This window comes from Bombina bombina, chromosome 3 (genome assembly GCF_027579735.1).
Source record: "Bombina bombina isolate aBomBom1 chromosome 3, aBomBom1.pri, whole genome shotgun sequence".
Classification (NCBI taxonomy): Eukaryota; Metazoa; Chordata; class Amphibia; order Anura; family Bombinatoridae; genus Bombina; species Bombina bombina.
In genome coordinates, this window is record NC_069501.1 from 1043727391 (window position 1) to 1043752044 (window position 24654).

Consider the following 24654-nt stretch of genomic DNA (forward strand, 5'->3'; position numbering starts at 1 on the left):
TTCCAATTTACTTTTATCACCAATTTTGCTTTGTTCACTTAGTATATGAGCCTACCTAGGTTTAGTTTTCAACTAAGAATACTAATTCCTTAGCCTTTGATGGCCGCCTCTAATCTGAATGCATTTTGACAGTTTTTCACCACTATAGGGCGTTCATGTGTGTCATATACAGTGGGTATTGAAAAGAATCACTCCTTAAAAATAATCACATTTTGTTGCTTGGCAGCCTGAAATAAAGACAGACACAGTTTTTGTTTATCCAGTTGTAATTACGCAGTGCAACGTATAACATCCAAGTGAAAGATATAACACCAACATGTCAGGAAGAAATAAAGACAATTCAAAAACAAAATCACTGAGTTGCAAAAAGGATCACACCCTCCTAAAATTACTTTGAAACTCAATCAGGTGTAGCTGATCACCTTCTCAACGGCACACACAAAGCCATTTGAAAGCCATTTGACCTTCAACTGTGATCAACTGTGGGCATATTGATTAGCTCAGCATGAAAATAACTTTCCTGGAGCATCTCAGTCCCTGGTAGTGCAACTGAAGCAAACAATCAACTATGGGTGGCAAGGAGACAACTGGGTGTCTGTGTTTGGGAGCGCACTGTGCACTGACGCCGTGAGGCTTGAGGGGGTGGAGATCCCGGTCCTCCGCCACGGCCCAATGGAAAGTGGGTGAACGTAAAGTGTAATCAGCTGTCTTGCTATGCTGCCCAGGACAAGTCCGCTAACGAATCCAAATTGATAAACATATACTCCAAGGTTAGGCGCACTTCAGAAACCAGCTGTAGACTCACGGAATAGATAAAATCCAACTTTATTAGAATGCACAACCTTGTGCATTCTAATAAAGTTGGATTTTATCTATTCCGTGAGTCTACAGCTGGTTTCTGCAGTGTGCCTAACCTTGGAGTATATGGGTGGCAAGGCACTGTCAAAAGATCTCCGGGATAATGTTGTGGACAGGCACAAGTCAGGAGATGGATACAAGAAAATATCAAAGGCTTTATCAATGCCTAGAAGCACCATGAAGTCTATTATTAAGAAGTGGAAGGTATTTGGTACAACACAGACCCTCTCTGGACCAGGACATCGCTCCAAACTGGATGAAAGAGCCAGGAGGAAAGTGGTCAGAGAGGCTACCAGGAGGCCCACAACAACACTGAAGCAGTTGCAGGAATTTATGACAAGTGGTCATTGTGTGTATGTGACAAAAATATCACAAATAGCAATAACTGAGGTTTTGATAGAATAGACACCCGATCGCTCTTACAGTGGGGTTTTGTTTTACAAACTACTGGTGCAGCTGTAAGCGGTGGAGAGGTGCTGCAGTAAGTAAACTCAAACCAAGTCTGGATGATTAGTAAATGCATGTGACACATCAAACAGAGTTGCAACTATAAATAAACATAGAATTAAGGGGTACCTCTAGGGAGAATGTCCAGCGAGTTGCTGAAGACCAAGTGCTGCAATCCTGGAGGTAGTTATAGGGGAAATGAGCTGGAAATGCTGGGAGCAGGCAGCATGTAGATGCTGCAGAAAGCTGCAATGCCAGAGAGATCAGAAGCGCTACGTTAATTCAGTGTGAAGAGAATGATGTCACCTACTGTGTGTGTACAGAGAGAAACCCTGTCGGTTCTGTTCTGAGGATCAGGAGGTAGTAAGGTGAGAGACGGTTCAATGGAACTGTAGAGCTGGATCTCCAGGAAAGAAATCTGGATAGATGTATTTTCAAACCAGGAGGTTTAGAGTAGACGTATTTTCACTACAAGCTTGGACGCAAACTAGAAGGCTACCTAGGAAAATTACCAAGCAAAGTAAAAGGGAAGTGGCAGGATTTTATACAGGAGTTACAGAGACAGGTATAATATAGAGATGGCATGAAAGAACCGCCCCCTCAAGGAGCAGCTCTGCTGATCAAGGTCGGGGTCTGTCCGGATGTCTCCTATGAAATAATGAAACCAGTTGGAGGGCTGAGATATTAGTGGAAGGCTCCCAAGAGTCGTCATCATGACTGTAACCCTTCCAATGGATAAGGTACTCAAGCTGTCCAGAACAATATCTAGAGTCAATGATGGAACATACCTCATAGTCGATATCTGTATCTGCTACAGCGGTAGGCAAACTGGAAGGAGCCTGTAAGTCTCTGACTTCACAATAAGGTTTAACCAATGAGACATGAAATGTCGGATGTATGTTGTAGGTGGCAGGAAGTTTCAGGGTAACAGTATTTGGGTTAGAAAGAGCAATAATAGGAAAAGGTCCTATAAAGAGGTTGAAGAGTTTTCTGCTTGGAGTGTTAAGTCTGATATGTCTAGTAGACATCCAAACAAGGTCTCCAACAACATAATTGGGGGAGGAACGTTTATGTTTATCATAGCAACATTTTTGTTGCCTTTTTGCTTGAGCAATGTTTTCCTTTAAGAGTGTGAAGTTCTCAGCAATAGAGTTCACTAAATCATTCACAACAGGACATGTACTATCTTGATGGGTAAGAGTGTGGATCAAGGGATGGAACCCGTAGTTTGCAAAGAAAGATTTAGTCTTTGTTGTAGAATGTTGAGTATTGTTATATGTAAATTCAGCCGACAGAAGTAACAAAGTCCAGTTATCCTTTTGAGAAGTACAGAAACAATGTATGTACTATTCGATCCACTGGTTTGTTCTTTCAGTTTGACCGTTGGACTGAGGATGATAAGCATTACTCAACTGTTGCATGATGTTTTGCATGATGTTTAACAGACTACAAAGTTGTTTCCAGAACCTGCTGGTAAATTGGGATCCTCGATCTAAGGTGATAGTGGAGGGTAAGCCATGATGATTAAAGACATGTTTTATCATGAGTTCAGCAGTTTAAACAACTGTGGGAAGTTTAGGAAATTGAAGAAAATGAGCCATTTTAGAGAAATGGTCGACAACAACCAATAATGTAGTGTTGTTTGATTTGGGAAGTTCGACAATAAAGTCTAAAGTGATATCCCTTCAGGGTCTATCAGGGACCAGTAAGGATAATGAAAGACCGTAGGGATGACTTCTATCATGTTTTTAAATTGCACAGATTTTACAAGACAGAACATGATTTGTTGTATCTGTATTTATCCTGAGCCACCAGAAGGACCTTTTCATGAGTTCTATGGTTTTGCAGATTCCAAGATGGCCTACTAGTGGGGAATCATGGACTGTCTCTAAAATGGTGTCCCTAAGTGTGGGAGGAATGTACAACTGATTGAAATAATATAATCCATTCTTATCTACACCAAGTACAAATTTCAGTCAGACATTGGATGTTTCTTAATCAAACTGGTCATGTCACAGGTTAAGCCAAGCATTTGTTCCTTAGGAATTATTGTTTGTTGTTTAAAGCTTTTGTTAACATTCTAGATAGAGCATCAACTTTTCCGTTTCTAGTATCTGGTCTATAGGTGATTAGATAATTAAAGCGAGAGAAATATAAATTCCATCTAACCTGTCTAGCTGATAAGGTTATACTAGTCTTGAGATACTGTAGATTCCTATGATCTTTGTATATAGTAACTGGAAGAGAGGTTCCCTCGAGCAGATGATGCCAGTGTTCAAGGGAAGTCTTGATGGCTATGGCTAATAGTTCGTTCTCACATATAGCATAATTCAACTCCGCTGGTGTCATTACTCTTGAGAAGATTGCAACAGGGTGTAAAGGTATGGTCACTGTAGGCACAATACAAATAGAGATTATTCAAACGCCTTCTTGATTTTTCTTGAGGAGTGAGTGGACTCATGGCGACTAAGTCTCTGGGACATTATAGCTCCAATTGCAAAGTCTGAGGCATCAACCTCTAGAACATATTGTTGTGAAGGGTTTGGAAATTGGAGTATTGGAGCAGTTGTGAACTTTTCTTTTAAAGCATCAAAAACCATCTAAGTATGGGATGTCCATATTAAATTAGTATTTGACTTGATTAGATTGGTTAGAGGTTTAGTTAAGGATGCAAAGTTTTTAATACATTTTCTATAAAAAATTGAGAAACCTATAAACCTTTGTACATCTTTCTTAGATCTTGTGTAGACCAGTTTACAATAGACTGAACCTTGTCAGATCCCATCTTAATTCCTTGGGGTGTTATTTGGTAACCTAAGAATGTTATATGATCTGAGTTAAAAGGGCATTTTTCAGGTTTGACGTATAAGTGATGTGACATATGGATCTCACATGTTTAATGTGATCAGGTAAAGTGTTTGAATATACAAGGATGTCATCTAGGTAGACTACAAGGTAAGAATCTAATAGATCTCTGAAAATATTGTTAATTAGGTTTTGAAATGTGGCTGGGGCATTGCATAGGCCGAAAGGCATCACGGTCTACTTGTATAAACTGTAACGAGTATGAAATGCTGTGAGCAATTCATCACCAGACCTTATTCTTACTAAGTTGTAGGCACCCCTCAAGTCAAGTTTTGTAAAAAAAACTTAGCCCCATGTAACCTCTCAATGAGCTCAGGAATAAGTGGCAGAGGATAGCAATTTGTAATGTTCTTTTATTTAGTTCTGTGTAATCCACTATGGGTCTTAAGGAGTTATCTTTATTCCTTACGAAGAATTTACCTGCACCTGCTGGTGAGGTTGAAGGTCTTATAAAACCCTTCCTAAGATTATCATCTAAGTAAGATTTTAAATGGTCTAGCTCTGGTTGTGATAAGGGGAATATGTGTCCACATGGAATATCAGAACATTGCAAGAGTTCAATGGGGCAGTAATATTTTCGATGTGGTGGCAAGGACTCCTTTTTATCAAATACATCCCTAAAGTCTACATATTCTAGGGGTATTTGTATATCAGTGGTTTGTAATATGGGAAGGAAGGGATAGCAAGTCTTATTACAGAATTCAGAGGTTAATTCTATTTTGGATTTTTTCCAACAGATGCTTGGGTTGTGAACCTTTATCCAGTTTAAACCAAGAATAATAGGGAATATAGGAGAGGGAATTACATCAAAACCTGATGCACCTGAGTCTATTATGACTTCAGTTTTGATCTGCTGAGTATCCCACTGTAAAGAGATTGTAAGAGAGCAGTAGTTAGTGTTAATAGTTTGTGTACTTAAGCAGTCTTTGAATGCATATGTAGGCACAATACAAATAGAGATTATTCAAACGCCTTCTTGATTTTTCTTGAGGAGTGAGTGGACCTCTTAGGAACCCAATGTCCATTGGTTCATTACTCTTGTCTTCTTTCTCTGACTATCTTTAGCCCATTTTTAAAAATCTGTGATATATTCTTCAATAGGTCTTTTGTTTTGTTTAAGGGACCTCATAGCGTTTTCAGCTGTTAGCTGCTTGTGGGGATCCTTGGATAGTTTTGACATGGAAGGAAAAAATAAATCAAAGGAGTCCAATATTCTATCGTTAGTTTCAAAATAGCTATTTGCCATACACGCGGTTCTCCCCTAAGATAGGATATTATAGTATGGACTTGTGTTCGCTCAGTGGGATAGGTTTTGGGTTTCAGAGCAAATATTAGGAGACAAGCGTTTTTGAACTTTCTATATTGAGATCTTTCTCCTGAAAACTTCTCTGGGGGACTGACTTGTGGTTCTGGGCAGTGTTCAGGGCCATGAGATTTGGATTCTAGTGTGGTTAGCATATCAACTCTTTGGGTCAAGTTATACATATGGTTGACAATTTCTGCTGGGTCCATGGTCATTTAGTGACTTGGTAATATGCGATGCTGTGGATCTCTAACTGAGATGTAGAGGTTATGAACCAGAAATGCAGAATAATAGCTACCATATGAATATAAGAAACTAGTATTTTATACAGGATATGTTGCTAGGTAAGGTATGGAACCAATTAAGCTTAACTGGGACCAGGGTATAAACAGAATAGCAATAACTGAGGTTTTAATAGAATAGACACCTAGGGTTCACTCTTACAGTGTGGTTTGGTTTTACAAACTATTGGTGCAGCTGTAAGCAGTGGAGAGGTGCTGCAGTAAGTAAACTTAAACCAAGTCTGGATGATCAGTAAATGCACGTGACACATCAAATGCCCTTTTCAGGCCAATGGGTAGATAATTTTTTTTTTTAGTTAGGTTTTTTTATTTTGTGGGTTTGGGGGGGTTGTAATGTTAGGGGGTGTTTGTTGTAATTTGTTTAGCAAAAGAGCTGTTAACTTTAGGACAATGCCCTACAAAAGGCCCTTTTAAGGGCCATTGGTAGTTTATTATAGATTAGGGCTTTATTATTTTGGGATGTTTTTTTTTATTTAAATGGGGTATTAGAATAGGAATAATTTTTATTTTTTTTTATAATTTTGTATGTTATTTTTTGTAATGGTAATTTTTTTTTATTTTTTGTAATTTTAGTGTTTATTATTTTTTGTAATTGTAGTTTTAATTTTTTTAGTTTATTATAGATCAGGGTTTTATTATTTTGGGGTGTTTTTTTTTTAAATGGGGTATTAGAATAGGAATATTTTTTATTTTTTTTTGATAATTTTGTATGTTATTTTTTGTAATGGTGTTTTTTTAAAAAATTTTTGTAATTTTAGTGTTTATTATTTTTTGTAATTGTAGTTTTAATTTTTTAGTAAAGTTTGTGTTTTTATTTTTAGTAATGTTAGTTTTTTATTTTTAGTAATGTTAGGTTTTGCTAGTGTAAGCATAGGTTTTATTTTTATTTCACAGGTAAGTTTGTATTTTTTTTAACTAGGCAGTTAGTTAATAGTTATATTGTAGCTAGCTTAGGTGTTATTTTTATTTCACAGGTAAGTTTGTATTTATTTTTAAATAGGTAGTTAGTTAATAATTGTAACTTTAATTTAGATCTATTTTAATTATGTAAAACTTAGGGGGTGTTCCGTTTAGGGGTTAATATAGTTTAATTTAGGTTGTTGCGATGTGTGGGGCAGCAGTTTAGGGGGTTAATAGGTTTAGTGTTGACCTTGTGGGTGCACGGCGGTTTAGGGGTTAATAGGTTTAGTTAGTGTTTTAGTTAGTGTTGGCGATGTGGGTGTAGGCGGTTAAGGGGTTAATATGTTTAGTTAGTGTCGGGGGAACTGCGGTTTAGGGGTTAATAAGTTTAGTTAGTGTTTGCAATATTTGGGAATAGCGGTTTAGGGGTTAATAGCTTTATTTAGTGATTTAGTTAGTGTTGTCGATGTTTGGGAATGGCGGTTTAGGGGTTAATGGTTTAGTTAGTGTTGGCGATATTTGGCAACGGCGGTTTAGGGGTTAATAGGTTAAGTTAGTGTTGGCTATGTCAGGGAACTGCGGTTTAGGGATTAATAGCTTTATTTAGGGATTTAGTTAGTGTTGGCGATGTTGGGGAACTGCGGTTTAGGGGTTAATAGGTTTAGGTAGTGTTGGCGATGTGGGGGGATGGCGGTTTAGGGATTAATAGCTTTATTTAGTGTTGGCGATGTGGGTGGCTGCGGTTTTAGATAATTTTGTTTTCGTAATCACCGGCATATTAGTTATGTTTAGTTAAATAATTTTTTCGGATTCATTCTTTATACATATGCATTATTCTAAAAAACTAACGGATATGAAAAAATTATTTAACTTAACATAACTAATTTGCCACTTCAATTTTTTTTAAAACTTAACTAAACTAATTTTCCGAAACAAAATTATTTATTTAACTAATGAAAACGAAACTAAATTTTTAGTGTTGCACATGTCTAGTCAAAAGAACTGAAATAAGGGGGCAGTTTGCAGAGGCATAGATACAAGGTAATTACAGAGGTAAAACATGTATTAATATAACTGTGTTGGTGATGCAAAACTGGGAAATGGGTAATAAAGGGATTATATATATTTTTAAACAACAACAATTCTGGTGTTGACTGTCCCTTGAAGTAAAATAATAGTGGAAAATCACAAGATCAGTGTCAGAAAATATTGCACTTTGTATATTGCTGATTTTATGAAGAAATTAACTGTCTCATTTCTTGCAAATATCAATCTCCATAAGCCATCAAGCTGAAACCTCAAAGCTATTCAATAATAGTACAAAGAAGGCACACACACCTCGATAGTTGATATGTTAAAACCGTACAGCAAACTAAATTAATACAAATTGTTTTAAATGGACATGGAGATCCATATTAGAATTTCATAATTGAAAGATCATGCAATTTATAAAAAAATCCAATTTACTTCAGTTATTAAATTTACTTATTTATCTTGGTGTCCTTTGTTGGAACGTAGAGCCCAATTTTAAAAAAATCTCTGGGCTTGTTAGATTCTATAATAAATCTCCCCAGTACTATGAAGCCCCTGTCTTAATTCTATAACTTGAGAAGTTTGTATCTTTCAAAGAGGTGTTTCCTGCTTTTAAGTATGTGAAGTTGATGCACGTATTACAATACACACTTTACAATAGGGCCACAATTATTATTTTTTTGTAATTTAAAAAGCAAAAACATTAAACTTTGCAAACCTCACAACTTTCCTTATTTGAGAGGGACAGTCCTTAAATCTGAGCTCTGTTCATCTGTCACTCTGAGGCAGCTATATGTAACTATTTGCATAACTTCTTTTAGACAGCCCAGACATGCCCACCGACTGCCCAGACATGCCCACCGACTGCCCATACGTGCCCATGATCCTGCCCACTATCCACCAGTGACCCTGCCCCTCCCAACACTTCTTCACCCACAAAATGGTGCTGGCCTTTCCTCAACCTTCTAAGTCCCTGATGCCTAGCCACAAAGGTTCAGCGGTATTACAATGTATTATTTAATTGCATTCACAATTATAACAAAAATGTTCTGAAAAAAAAAACATGCATACAAAAATAGAGGCAACAGTATGGTATTATTTACTGAAAGCAGAGTGATCTGATTTTTATGGTCTGCAGGATCTAATTTTTAAAGTGTGCCTGAGTCGACTTCTCTTTCCCCAGAAAAGTATCCTTTCCAGCTAGCTCCCTTACTTTATTTGGGAGGCATCTTGCCACTCATAGGTACAGCCCCTTTTTTATAGAATTCCCTGAGGGCGACCCCTGCAAGTGTCAGAGTGGTTTTTCATGGCTGACCTTTTGAAATTTCAATAATTTGGCCCTTAGTTCCTTTTCATGACAGCATACTGCTGTAGGCTCAGGAGTGTGCACAGGGGAAAGAATTAAAGGAATATTCCAGCCAAAATTGGAAACCACATGGGTGCATTTCAGTATTGAACAGAAGCAATTTTGTAATATACATGCATTAGCAATAATGCTTCTAATAAAAGCTATAGCTGTTTCAAAAGTGTATGCAAAGTGCACCAGCATTTTAAACACAGCACTTGTCCAGAGAGCATAAGGTGCTTGTACCATCTGGTAATGACTCAATTTGTTAATTGCTGAAATGATACAATCCCACTGATGCTCTGAGCAGCTGCATTAGTTAAAATGTGGGTGCAGTGACAATAACTAGCTATGTTTCACATGCACATGCAGATAAAAATGTTAACACTAAAACAGTAATAACTTTTACTAGAAGCATTTTTGCCTATACATGCATATTGCAAATATGTTTCTATTCAAAGATGTAATAAATCTATGTGCATTAAAATTTTGACTGGAATGTCCCTTTAATTTTATAATTTAAGTCAACTGGATTTCTTTGTACACTCTTATTTTACTTACGGCTAGATTACGAGTTTTGCGTTATGAGGGGTGCGGTGCTAACTTGCACGTTATTGTCACCGCTCACTTACCTACAGCGCTGGTATTACAGGTTTACAAAAAAACAGCATTATTAGGCAAGAAGTGAGCGTAGAGCAAAATTGAGCTCCATACCGCACTCCAATACTAACACTGCTAAAAGCTGCGGTGAGCTGGTTTTACGTGCTCGTGCACGATTTCCCCATAGACATCAATGGGGAGAGCCGGCTGAAAAAAGTCTAACACCTGCAAAAAAGCAGTGTAAAGCTCCGTAACGCAGCCCCATTGATTCCTGTGGGGAAAGAAAATTTATGTTTACACCTAACACCCTAACATGAACCCAGAGTCTAAACACCCCTAATCTTACAATTATTAACCCCTAATCTGCTGCCCCTGACATCTCCAACACATACATTATACTTATTAACCCCTAATCTGACGCTCTGGACGTCGCCGCCACTATAATAAACATATTAACCCCTAAACCGCCGCACTCCCGCATCATAAATACTAGTTAAATATTATTAACCCCTATTCTGCCGCCCCTAACATCGCCACCACCTACCTACATTTATTAACCCCTAATCTGCCCCCAACGTCGCCGCCACTATACTAAAGTTATTAACCCCTAAACATAAGTCTAACACTAACACCCCCTAACTTAAATATAATTAAAATAAATCTAAATAAAACTTGCTATCATTACCTAAATAATTCCTATTTAAAACTAAATACTTACCTGTAAAATAAGCCCTAAGCTAATAGTTACATTGCATTTATCTTAGGTTTTATTTTTATTTTACAGGCAAGTTTGTATTTATTTTAACTAGGTAGAATAGTTACTAAATGGTTATTAACTATTTATGAACTACCTAAAATACAAATTTACCTGTAAAATAAAACCTAACCTGAGTTACACTAACACCTAACCTTACACTACAATTAAATACATTACCAAAATAAAATTACCTAAATTACAAAAAAAAACAGAACACTAAATTACACAAAATAAAAAGACATTATCAGATATTTAAACTAATTACACCTAATCTAATAGCCCTATCAAAATAAAAAAAGCCCCCCCCCAAAATAAAAAAAAACCCTAGCCTAAACTAAACTACCAATAGCCCTTAAAAGGATCTTTTGCGGGGCATTGCACCAAAGAAATCAGCTCTTTTACCTGTAAAAAATAAATAAATACAAACACCCCCATCAGTAAAATCCACCACCCACACAAGCAACCCCCCCAAATAAAATCCTAACTAAAAAATCCTAAGCTCCCCATTGCCCTGAAAAGGGCATTTGGATGGGCATTGCCCTTAAAAGGGCATTTAGCTCTTTTTCAAGTGCCCAAAGTCCCTAATCTAAAAATAAAACCCACCCAATAAACCCTTAAAAAACCTAACACTAACCCCCAAAGATCCACTTACAGTTTTTGAAGACCGAACATCCATCCTCAACAAAGCCGGGAGAAGTCTTCATCCAAGCGGCAAGAAGTCCTCAACGAAGCTGGGAGAAGTCTTCATCCAAGCCGGCAGAAGTGGTCCTCCAGACGGGCAGAAGGCTTCATCCAGACGGCATCTTCTATCTTCATCCATCCTGGCACGGAGCGGGTCCATCTTTAAGACATGCGGCGCAGAGCATCCTCTTCAATCGAAGTCTTCTTCCAGAATGAAGGTTCCTTTAAGTGACGTCATCCAAGATGGCAACCCTTGAATTCCGATTGGCTGAATGAATGCAAGCTCAATCCTATTGGCTGATTGGATCAGCCAATAGGATTGAAGCTCAATGCTATTGGCTGATTGCATCAGCCAATAGGATTTTTTCACCTTTAATTCCGATTGGCTGATAGAATTCTATCAGCCAATCGGAATTCAAGGGACGCCATCTTGTCACTTAAAGGAACTTTCATTCTGCAAGAAGACTTCGATTGAAGAGGATGCTCCGTGCCGCATGTCTTGAAGATGGACCTGCTCTGCGCCGGATGGATGAAGATAGAAGATGCCGTCTGGATGAAGACTTCTGCCCGTCTGGAGGACCACTTCTGTCGGCTTGGATGAAGACTTCTCCCGGCTTCGTTGAGATCTTCTTGACGCTTGGATGAAGACTTCTCCCGGCTTCGTTGAGGATGGATGTCGGGTCTTCAAAAACTGTAAGTGGATCTTCGGGGGTTAATTTTAGGTTTTTTAAGGGTTTATTGGGTGGGTTTTATTTTTAGATTAGGGACTTTGGGCACTTGAAAAATAGCTAAATGCCCTTTTAAGGGCAATGCCCATCCAAATGCCCTTTTTAGGGCTATGGGGAGCTTAGGTTTTTAATATTTAGGGTTTTATTTGGGGGGTTGCTTGTGTGGGTGGTGGGTTTTACTGTTGGGGGGTGTTTGTATTTTTTTTTACAGGTAAAAGCTGATTTCTTTGGGGCAATGCCCCGCAAAAGGCCCTTTTAAGGGCTATTGGTAGTTTAGTTTAGGCTAGGGGTTTCTTATTTTGGGGGGGCCTTTTTATTTTTATAGGGCTATTAGATTAGGTGTAATTAGTTTAAATATCTGATAATGTCTTTTTTTATTTTGTGTAATTTAGTGTTTGTTTTTTGTAATTTAGGTAATTTTATTTTATTTAGGTAATTAATTTAATTGTAGTGTAAGGTTAGGTGTTAGTGTAACTCAGGTTAGATATTATTTTACAGGTACATTTGTATTTATTTTAGCTAGGTAGTTAGTAAATAGTTAATAACTATTTAGTAACTATTCTACCTAGTTAAAATAAATACAAACTTGCCTGTGAAATAAAAATAAAACCTAAGCTAGATACAATGGCCTCTATTTAACAAGCTCCATAAGGAGCTTGATGGCCCCTGTTTCTGGCGAGTGAAACAGCAGTTATGAAGCAGCGGTCACAAAGACCGCTGCCCCATAACCTGTCCGCCTGATCAGAGCAGGCGGACAGACATCGCCGGAAATCAACCCGATCGAGTATGGTCGGGTTGATTGACACCCCCCCTGCTGGCGGCAGATTGGCTAGTGCAATGCTGAATACGGCGAGCATATTGCTCGCCGTATTCAGCGAGGTCTGTCGGACCTGATCTGACAGACCTTGATAAATTGGGGCCATGGTAACTATTAGTTATTTTGTAGCAATCTTAGGATTTATTTTACAGGTAAGTATTTAGTTTTAAATAGGAATTATTTAGGTAATGATAGTAAGTTTTATTTAGATTTATTTTAATTATATTTAAGTTAGGGGGTGTTAGGGTTAGACTTAGGTTTAGGGGTTAATAACTTTAGTATAGTGGTGGTGACGTTGGGGGTGGTAGATTAGGGGTTAATAACTTTAATGTAGGTTGCAGCGATGTTAGGGACAGCAGATTAGGGGTTAATAATATTTAACTAGCGTTTGCAAAGCTGGAGTGCAGCGTTTTAGGGGTTAATATGTTTATTCTAGTGGCGGCGATGTCCGGAGCAGCAGATTAGGGGTTAATAAATGTAGGTAGGTGGCGGCGATGTTAGGGGCGGCAGATTAGGGGTTAATAATATTTAACTAGTGTTTGCGAGGCGGGAGTGCGGTGGTTTAGGGGTTAATATGTTTTATTATAGTGGCGGCGATGTCGGGAGCGGCAGATTAGGGGTTAATAATTTTATTTTAGTGTTTGCAATGTGGGAGAGCCTCAGTTTAGGGGTTAATAGGTAGTTTATGGGTGTTAGTTTACTTTTTAACACTTTAGTTATGAGTTTTTTGCTACAGCTTTGTAGCGTAAAACTCATAACTACTGACTTTAGATCGCGTTACGAATCTTGCGGTATAGGCTGTACTGCTCACTTTTTGGCCTCCCAGAAAAAGCTTGTAATATCGGCGCTATGGAAATCCCATTGAAAAAAACTTTACGCAAATTGCGTAAGTCAATTTGTGTTACGGCCAAAAAAGTGTGCGGTACAGCTTTTTTGACAAGACTCGTAATAGCAGCGGTAGTGAAAAGCAGCGTTATAACCCATAACGCTGCTTTTTCACTCATAACGCAAAACTCGTAATCTAGCCGTTAGGTTTTTTTATGTGAGTTTTGCTTCTTGCCTAAACCAGCTATATGATTTGCAATAATAGCAGATTTTTTTTAAACTATATATATATATATATATATATATATGTGTATGTGTATATATATATACCGTATATGTGTGTTTATATATATATCTATATGTGTGTGTGTATACATATATATATATATATATATATATATATATATATGTGTGTGTGTATGTATATGTATATATATATATATATATATATATATGTGTGTGTGTGTGTATATATATATATATATATATATATATATATATGTGTGTGTGTGTGTGTGTGACGTGCAGTAATAGGAGGCAGGGGAGGCTCTGCCTCCCCTGTCAAATCAGAAGAAAAAAGTTTTAATGATTAATTAAAAAAAAAATAATAGTTGAGGTTTTTTTGGCTTTACTTTTTTGACCACTCCCCCTAGATACGGCCACCCCCCCTTTCCCTCCGCCAGCGCCACCAGATGCAATCCCAATATCATCACCCATGTTGCGCAATTAAGAGGCAGTGAGCGGTTCAGCTGCCCACCATTGGCGCAACATGTATGCTTGATAATGTTCTTTGCTCACTAAGAGCTAGTGCCACCTAGTGGTGTCTTGCAGTTGCCCATACCATGCTCCAATAGAGGCGGTTCTTATAACCGCCTCCATGATGGAGCTAATCCGAACAGCCAATCAGCTATCAGAGCTGCTGGGGAGGCGTGCCGGGCTTGGACGTGGGAAGGTGAAGCTAATGGAGCTGCTGCCAAGTGTCGAGTCCTCTCAGTCATGTCAGGTCAGTGAGTGGACTGTCTACTGTTTTTGCCGGTCAGACTCCGTCCCTGTATCTCTCACAATGGTGATTCTGTGATCTCTCAGGTGGTGATTGAGTAGCCTTATGTGTACTGTTTTTTGCTGATAGATATCACTTGTTGCGAACTTGCGTGAGCCGACATATAGTGACACTGCACAATAGATTCAATAGAATGTCTGTCTCACGCAACAAGTGATATCTATCAGCAAAAAACAGTGCACATAATGTTACTCAAACACCAGTTGAGATCACAGAATCACCATTGTGAGAGAGCAGTGCAGCAATCTGCTTGTGGCTTCCACGCGCAGCCCAAAGGAAGACCTCAGCCCAAAGGGAGAGAACAGTCAGTGAGGGGGGCAGCAGCAGCACAGGGAGGGTAAGTTCTAGCAAGGCTCATATTTCAGGGAAAGACTAGTGCTATCATACAGCACAGCACACTGCTTACTTTTCATCTGTCTGTTCTGAATACTTTCTCTCTCCCCTTGTCATAGAAACATAGATCTGCAATTAAAGGTAAAGAAAAAAAAAGAAAGTGCTTGTTGAACTGATTACAGTGCTCCAGCCCTCATTATCTTGCTGACAGCCGCAGTAAACAGTTCGACAAGCAGTTTCTTTTTTTTTCTTTACCTTTAATTGCAGATCTGTGTTTCTATGACAAGGGGAGAGAGAAAGTATTCAGAACAGACAGATGGAAAGTAAGCAGCATGCTGTACTGTACGGTAGCACTAGTCTTTCCCTGAAATCTGAGCCTTGCTAGCACTTACCCTCCCTCTGCTGCTGCTGCCCCCCTCACTGACTTCTCTCTCCCTTCTCCCGGCCCGTGGTTCTGTCATCCGTTCAATTCAGGGGGCAGCTCACTACGTGCAGCTATAGTGCAGCTACAGTAGAACATACAAATCAAACGGAGGTAAGAGGGCTCAGGGCACTGACTAAGGGCAGGGGTCAGCAATAAATAAGCTCTGTTTATTAACAGATTCTTTTTTGTGTGCTCCTGCAGTGTACAGCTGGATACAGCCCCTTTTAACTCTTTAGCTTTAGTGTCAGACAGTGTGTGTATTAAAAAGTGTATTGTGTTTGTCTCTGGGTGTCAGGAATCAGGATAGTGGCTTGCTATGATGGCTGGCTACTTTAGTGTCAGAATACACTTTTTAATAATGTTTAATACATACACTGACACTAAAGTAGCCAGCCATAGCAAGCCACTATCCTGACACCCAGAGACAAACAGAATACATTTTTTAATAATGTTTAATACATATACTGTCTGTTTGTCTCTGGGTGTCAGGATAGTGGCTTGCTATGATGGCTGGCTACTTTAATGTCAGCCAGTGTATGTATTAAACATTATTAAAAAGAGTATTCTGTTTGTCTCTGGGTGGCAGGATAGTGGCTTGCTATGAAACAGTATATCACAATCACATATGACACCTAGCTGATTTCTTAAGGTCTGATTATCTCTCTTCAAAGAAATAGGTTACATTTTTGTGATTTTAACATAAACTGTGTTCATATATTAATCAGATGCCTATGGGCAAGATACTAAAATACATTTCTTGTGCTGTAATTATAGAATAAAAGGTAAATAAAATAAAAAATAATACTATTTAAATAGAAAGTTCAAACTAGAGCATCTTTTGTGAGCTAAGCCATTCTAGGTTTTACATTTTCTATTGAAACTTTCATTACAGCAATTGTATTGTCATCTTTAATTTTGTTTTCCATGTGTGAGATAGGGATTTTAGACAAAATAGGGAATATCCAAAATGTATTTTCCTTAAAAATATTTTTTTTTGCAGTGTGCCAGATGTTCAGCAAGCTACTGACTATAACATTATGCACCAAGGGTGTGCCCTTTTAAAGCCTTTTGTATTTACTCATGTATGTTAAACTATTCTTGTACCCCCAACAGGCCAGGTTTTTATCATAGTTGAACCGGTGCACAGGTGAAGAAATCAGCTGATAAGTAACATTATGGTTATATACTTGCTCTTACCTATCAGCTGATTATTTCACTTGTGCACTGGTTCAGCTATAATGAAAACCTGTCTTGTTGGGGGTACTTGAGGACCGAGGTTAAGAAACAATGCTTTAGTTTAATTTAAGCTTCCTATATTGGGTTCATATGTGTTTCTCCTGCGTATCTAAGCCAGTGCCGCACCAGCCTCTGACCTCACTGCACGTATATATATATATTATATATACAAACACACACACATATGCATACAATGCCTTGAAAAAAATTAAATATGTTGAACTTTTGTCCTGTGTGATAGTTTATCTGAAAACATATTCTCAAAAATAATTATTTTTACATTAGTTTTATGTTTAAAAAAAAATGGGGGGGGGATTAAATAATTAAATATACATTATGGAAAAATATACAACCCCTCTGCTCCTTGTTTGTGTAGCTGAATAAAATTCCCCTAATAGTAAAATAGTTACCTTACAATTGCCCTCTATATGTGAGAAATTAGTGTAACTATATCATTTAGTTACTATATCATCCCTGTTGGTTTTGTTTGATCAATTATCTGGACATGAAAGCTACATCATACCCAGTAACTGCCAAGAAAAATGCAAACTTGTCAGGGAAGCAAATAAGAAGCCATCAGTTATTTTAAAGAAGCTACAGAGGTCAGTGGCTGAGACTGTGGGGCCTATTTATCATCAAGCCGTCAACTGCAAATACGCTGGAATTCCGCAGTGTAATTGTGGCGAGCCTGATTCCCCTTATTTATCAAACCCTACAGACCAGCAAAAGTAGAATTTTGTGACATAACATATGATCCACTGGTCAAAGTCCAACACAGATCGATGTTTACGTCATTACAGATGTTCTGAATGCAAATTTGGCACTATCTGACTACTTTTGCTAGTTAACAAATTTCTACCAGGTACGCTTGCCACTTTTCCGGCCCAGCGTACCTGGTTTTCAATCCGCTGCCCTGGAGGCTGTGGATGCCATAGGAATCACTGGTAGTCTGAAAGCAGCAAAAGCTCATGTTTGCTGCTGCCTGATATCCCATTGATTCCTATGGGAGAATAAAGTTACGTTTACACCTAACACCCTAACATAAACCCAGAGTCTAAACACCCCTAATCTGCTGCCCTGGCATCACCGCCACCTACATTATACTTATTAACCCCTAATCTGCCACCCCCTACACCGCCGCCACCTACATTATACTTATTAACCCCTAATCTGCTGCCCCTACACGCCTCCACCTACATTATGTTATTAACCCCTAATCTGCCCCCCTACACCGCCGCCACCTACATTATGTTATTAACCCCTAATATGCCGTCCCCAACGTCACAGCCATTGTATTAAATGTATTAACCCCTAAACCTAAGTCTAACCCTAACACCCCCTAACTTAAATCTAATTTAAATAAATATAAATAAAATTACTATCATTAACTACATTATTCCTATTTAAAACTAAATACTTACCTATAAAATAAAGCCTAAGCTTGCTGCAATATAACTAATAGTTACATTGCAGCTAGCTTAGGGTTTATTTTTATTTTACAGGCAAGTTTGTATTTATTTTAACTAGGTCTAATAGTTATTAAATAGTTATTAACTATTTAATAACTACCTAGCTAAAATAAATACAAAAGCACCTGGAAAATAAAACCTAACCTAAGTTACAATAACACCTAACACTACACTACAATTAAATACAATTAAATAAATTACGTACAATTAACTAAATTATATACAATTATCTAAACTACAAAAAAAACCACTAAATTACAGAAAATAATAAACAAATTACAGAAATTTAAACTAATTACACCTAATCTAATAGCCCTATCAAAATAAAAAAAGCCCCCCCCCCAAATAAAAACCCTAGCCTAAACTACCAATAGCCCTTAAAAGGGCCTTTTGTGGGGCATTGCCCCAAAGTAATCAGCTCTTTTACCTGTACAAATAAATACAAACAACCCCTCAACAGTAAAACCCACCACCCACACAACCAACCCCCCCAAAAAAATACTAACTAAAAAAAACCTAAGCTCCCCATTGCCCTGAAAAGGGCATTTGGATGGGCATTGCCCTTAAAAGGGCAGTTAGCTCTTTTGAGGTCCAAAGTCCCTAACCTAAAAATAAAACCCACCCAATACACCCTTAAAAAAAACCTAACGCTAACCCAAGCCGGGCAGAAGTGGTCCTCCAGATGGCAGAAGTCTTCATCCAGACGGCATCTTCTATCTTCCTCAATCCGGCGCGGAGCGGGTCCATCTTCAAGACATCTGACGTGGAGCATTCTCTTTGGCCGACGACTACCCGATGAATGAAGGTTCCTTTAAGTGACGTCATCCAAGATGGCGTCCCTTAGATTCCGATTGGCTGATAGAATTCTATCAGCCAATCGGAATTAAGGTAGAAAAAATCCTATTGGCTGATGCAATCAGCCAATAGGATTGAACTTCAATCCTATTGGCTGATTGGAACAGCCAATAGGATTGAGCTCACATTCTATTGGCTGTTCCAATCAGTATAGTATAGTGGCGGTGTTTAGTGACAGTATACCAATAAAGCTGGGAAAAAGCCGAAGAGCAGCGAGATCGATGACTGTTAGTTAACACGCTGCTCATCTCCCCATACTTGGTGCGCGTCTTTTTGACAGCTTTTTTGGTAACTTTTGATAACATATTCAGGTCCGCGGCAGCGATGTTAGGCGATCTTAGGCGAGCGTATTGGTGCAGTTGAATGCAAAAAAGTTGACAGGTTGATAAATAGGGGCCTGTATGTGCAATAGTCAACAATTTCAAGTGCTGTGCAAGAAGCCATTACTGTGAAAACCAGCCTTATTAAAGCATGTCTGGAGTTTCTAAAAGTGACTTCGCTAAGTTATGGGAAAAGGTTTTGTGGCAGATGAGACCAAGATAGAGCTGTTTAGCCAAAGATCAAAATGTATGCGTGGCACAAACAAAACTGATTATACCTTAACAAACAGTGAAGTATGGTGGCAGCAGCATCATGTTCTAGGAGGGGGGGTGGGGGGGCTTTCATTAGCAGGGCCTGCCAGGGAGAATTAAATGAAGAATAGATGAAGGAAAACTTTTAGTCAGCCAAAATACTAAAGCTTGGGTGATGGTTCACCTTTCAGCAATATATCAAGAACAAGGGAAAACAGTTTTGGAATGTCTCAAGAACAAATATATTAATGTGTTTCAGTGACCCAGGCAATATCCTGATATCAGTCATACTGGGAATCTGTGGCAATATTTGAAAATTGCAGTCTTCAAGCACCATCCGACCATACTGAACTACCTTCAGCAAATGTTGCCAATAAGAATGAGCAAAAATTACTCCTAAACCAGTGTACTTAGATTATTAATTAATCTTGATATGAGGGGTTTTAAAACCCTATGCAAACAGAATATTTCTTGTTTTCTTTTAAATAACTATTCAGACATGCCACGTTTTGTCATTAGACTTTGCAATAAAAATATTGTTTGGGAAAATGTGAGCATGTATCATTTATAATTCAGAAAACAATTGTGATTCTCAAGGGATTTGAGTATTTTGGCAAGGCACTGTATGTGTGTTTATAGTTATGTTTGTTTTAATTTAAATGTAGAGGTTGTGTACTATACAATAGAAGCACTTAAAGGAACATGAAACCCCAAATTTTTCTTTCATGATTCAGATAGAGAATACAATTTTAAAGAACTTTCCAATTTACTCCTATTTAATTTGCTTCCTTCTCTTGTTATCTTTAACTGAAAGGTTTATCTTGCAAGCTCAGGAGCAGCAAATAACCTAGGTTCTAGCTGCTGATTGGTTGCTGTATATATATATATATATATATATACACTGTATATATATATATATATACAGATTGTCATTGGCTCACCCATGTGTTCAATTAGAAAGCCGTAGTGCATTGCTGCTCTTTCAACAAATGATACCAAGAGAATGAAACAAATTAGATAGTAGAAGTAAATTGTATAAAATTGTATTCTCTATCTGAATCATGAAAGAAAAACTTTGGGTTTCATGTCCCTATCTTATCAATGTCTTCTGCATCTGCCACTAAATCAGGAATCCTCAGATCACACCATCAGTAATGCTGCTAATGGTGTCTTTGACAGATACTTACTGATAGCTCTCCCAGAAGCTGCATATGATCTTTTTCTTTAAGTTATTGAAAGTTTACATAATCCAGGCAATTTTACTAATGAAATGCTGCTTTTCTAATGAATTAGAATGACATAAAAATAAATCACCTGAGCTTTCATACAATGTTTTTGCATGCCAGTTTTAATGGGATGTAATGGGGCCAAATACATTATTTCTATGTGGTCTTACAAAGGCATCCAGCGTCATCCTTTTATATTAGTGTCACAGGTGCAGAAAGAAAAATAAATGAATACAAATCCTAATCTTCCCCTGTAGGCATATGGGTAGTAAGTATTATATTGCAAGTTTTCAAGATGAGTTTCAGAACCTGTATTATGGAAAATAAGCCTGGGGACTTAAAGGTCATGTGCATGACAGAAAAGAGGGAGATCTAATGTCAGTGTCATGGGACTTGCTGGCAGAAGGAGAGAAAGAGAAGTCTGTGTGCCTATTGATTGTATTGTACATAAATAGCTATCTGCCCCATGCCGGAGACGGAGTAACAATTGATTCCTTCCAAACAGTTAAACTGAATAATTCTAATATAACTGACTAAGTCTGCTTATTTCTGTTATGTCTTCCTACAGTCTACACTATCCCCACACCAGAGGAAAAAAGTAACCCGTACAACACCTACCATGAAAGGTACCAAATCCAAGATACTCTTTTTAGAGATGACAACGATTACAAGCTGGGTTAATTGTGTCTAAACGTGAAACGCTGCATGTGGGCTGCATGCACTAGTATTGTATAAGTCTGTAACAAAATAATGGCTTGGTTACTATACTACATTGTTTGTTTTAGAGATACACTATTAAACATTTAAAGGGATATTAAAGTAATATTTTGCTATATTGTTTTTACCCCTCAAATAATTGATATCCCTTTCCTAAATTAAACTATGTTTGGCAATTGTGTTTATGAATATTTATCTCCCTATACACTCATTATTAGCCAGTGAACATTTAATCATTAGGGATTAGTTATGCATAAATAGTTTCAATATTAGTTTAAACAGCTTTAATAAATGTACCCTTTGAACATCTTTAATTGCTGAAACAATATTTTTGAGTTTAATGTCCCTTTAACTGTTATCACACAATGTTTCTGATATGCTTTCTATTTGGTCAATGAAAAGAACAGTATATTTAATTGCCTGTTTCTCAAGCTAAGTGATCAGCTCTATAAGCTACATATCCTTGTGCCTTATATTGTTCGCTTCTAAGATGATCTTTATTGGGTTTTAAGATAATTTATCAAGTGCTGGTACAAAAGGTAACAAGAATGAAAGTCAAACAAAGGAAATATATACTCAAGGACAAGATCAATAGTTTATCTGGTGAGCAGAATTGTTTCATTTATTTTTTTGAGCCTTTAGGTGCTTTTATTCTTGTATGGAAAAATAAACATTTTTTTTTTGGTTTGGTGAAATAATAAAATCAGGCTATTGTTAATTATGTTGACAACACACAAAACGTAGCACCATAAAAGCTTCTTTTTTATATTTATATTGGGACAGGAGACTTCATTTTAGTAATGTAACCATCATTTATGGACCTCAATATCTCAATTCATGGATTTACTGGTCCATTAAAAGGTATCCAATTCTACTAATTACACCAGGAAATATTTTGGATGTTAGGAAAACAATATACAGAGTGCCATTTATCAAGCAATCAGCTTGTTAGCTTCCCTGTAAGTGAATATTCTCACCATTGCACGCACCTTATGGATGTGCATTTGACAGTCAAACTTATTAAAAGAATAGTTGAACCATAACACTTCAAATTCAATGTGAGGAGCATCAAAAGAATAATAACTTTGGAGTTACAAGTAGTACAACTATCTCATTTTATCCTTCTGTCAACCCAATCTATCAGTGCTACACCATGTGACTTGATAGCTGTCAAAATTTTATGTGAGCTAAATTTGAACAATGCAAGGTACATAACAGGAAATTTACATTTCTGGAACATTTTTTTCTGGAAGCTCTGCCTCACCATATGAAAGGAGTGGGAGAAAAGTGCTGTTTTGAATTCAAACAATGATGGATACAGACTGGAAGGGACCAGCGGCAGAGGCAGGTAGAGCAGCAAGCAGTTTCCGTATTCCTGAGATGGCCTGTGTTCACTCAGTTAATGGTTCAAAAGCTTCACTGACTTAATTGTACAGCAACAAAGGGCTAGATTACAAATGCTGCGGTAAATATGTTTTTTGTGCTAGTGAAAACATCCCTAGCATTAGGATTTTTGCGCTTTTCGGGTTCCGCTCTTAATACAAGTTAAAAAAACATTATTTTGTGCTAGGGGTAGCCAAAAAATCCTAAACAGAGTTTTTGCGTGCGTGTTCCCCCATAGAAATCAATGGAGACAAAAAAATTGGAAAGAAACCTGACACCCTACTTGCCCAAACGAAAAAAAAACTGAAAAAACACCCTACCATAAGCCCCTAGCCTAATAACTCCTAAACTGGCATCTTCCCACATCACAAACACTAAATAAAACTATTAACCCCTAAACCACCACCCCCCACAACACAAAGTATCTAAATAAACTATTAACCCCTAAACTGCCTTCCCGCCACAACACAAAGTTATAAACTAACATCTAAACCCTCTAACCTAACACCCTAACCTAACACCCCCTAATTTAACCCAAACTAAAACACCTCTAAATTAACTAAAAAAGAAAATCCTAACTATCTAACATACCTGTTAAATTAAATAAAAACCTAATCTTACATTTAAAAAAAACTACCATTACTGAAAAAAATCTACCATTACTGAAAAAAAAAAAATCATACCATTGCAAAAAAAAAAAAAAACTACCATTACAAAAAAACTACTGTTACAAAAAAATAAATAATAATAGGGCCTTTTGTAGGGCATTGCCCTAAAGGGATCAGCTCTTTTGTTTAAAAATAACACTAACCCCCTAACATTACAACCCCCCCACCCCCCAATGTCCAAAAATTAAAATAAACATTTGGATAGGGCATTCACCTCTTTTGCTGCCAAAATTAAAAAAAAAAACAACCCTAATCTAAAAAATAACCCACCCTAAATAATAAAACAAACCTCAAAGTTGGTACTAACCGATGATGATGGACAGCGTTCCATCTTCCTCACGGGTCTATCTTCTTCCATCTTCATCCCGCCCAAGTTCCATCTTCTAACTTCATTCCGGTGGCAGAGGCAGCAACATCGATAGTCTTCTTCAGACCTTTAACAGGGAGGTCCTGTTTATGTGGTCTCCAGCCGTACACTGAATAGTGAATGCAAGGTACCCCTTTTATATAGGGGTACCCTTGCATTCCTATTGTCTTATTTGAATCTTCAATTTCAAATCAGCCAAAAGAATGAACCTTTGTTATGTAATTTTGTGGTGTTTTGTTCAACTTTTTATTTTCGGAACCAAGTTTACCACAGCTCTTAGACCATGAACTTATAATATCAGTAGAAGGAAAATGGCTTGCGAAATCACGCAAAACTTGTAATCTAGCCCAAAATGTATTCCCTATTGAGACTGAATGTGTGCACTACCCCCTGTCTTTAAAGGGATAACAAACCCCATTTTTTTATTTCATGATTCAGATGCAATTGTAATCAACCTTCTAATTTACTACTATTATCATTTGTTCTTCATTCTCTTGCTATCTTTATTTTAAAAGCAGGAATGTAAAGCTTAGGAGCCGGCCCATTTTAGTTCAGCACTTGGGATGATTGCTGGTGAAGGTTACGCTGAAGCTAAATAGTGCACCACTTGTAATCTGGCCCTCTGTAGGATCTTGGGCCCAGACGGCAGGCTAAGAGTTAGCACGGCTGGTTAGTGAGGTGAACCGCTTGCTACATTTTTCCAGTCCTCCTGGTTTTTTAACCTTAATGAATAATAAATACACGAGACCAGCCAGCAGCATCCTAAGTAGTGCTGCACATGACTGATTGAAGGTGGGTTAGTGAGGCTGCTGCGAGCAACAAGTGTAAATGACCATTCTATCCAGGGGTCCTAGCCTGAAGCTAATTGTATGGTGTCAGATGGG

General features: G+C 37.7%; 1 protein-coding gene across 2 annotated transcripts in view; it reads left to right on the plus strand.

The window, feature by feature from the left end:
* PPP1R1A (protein phosphatase 1 regulatory inhibitor subunit 1A) overlaps positions 1 to 24654 on the plus strand; it is a 283151-nt gene that overhangs the window by 172706 nt on the left and 85791 nt on the right. For both annotated transcript variants that reach the window (XM_053708264.1, XM_053708265.1), the window contains exon 4: positions 21204 to 21261. In XM_053708264.1, coding sequence (XP_053564239.1) covers positions 21204 to 21261 — 58 coding nt within the window. The remainder of the gene's footprint in view (positions 1 to 21203; positions 21262 to 24654) is intronic.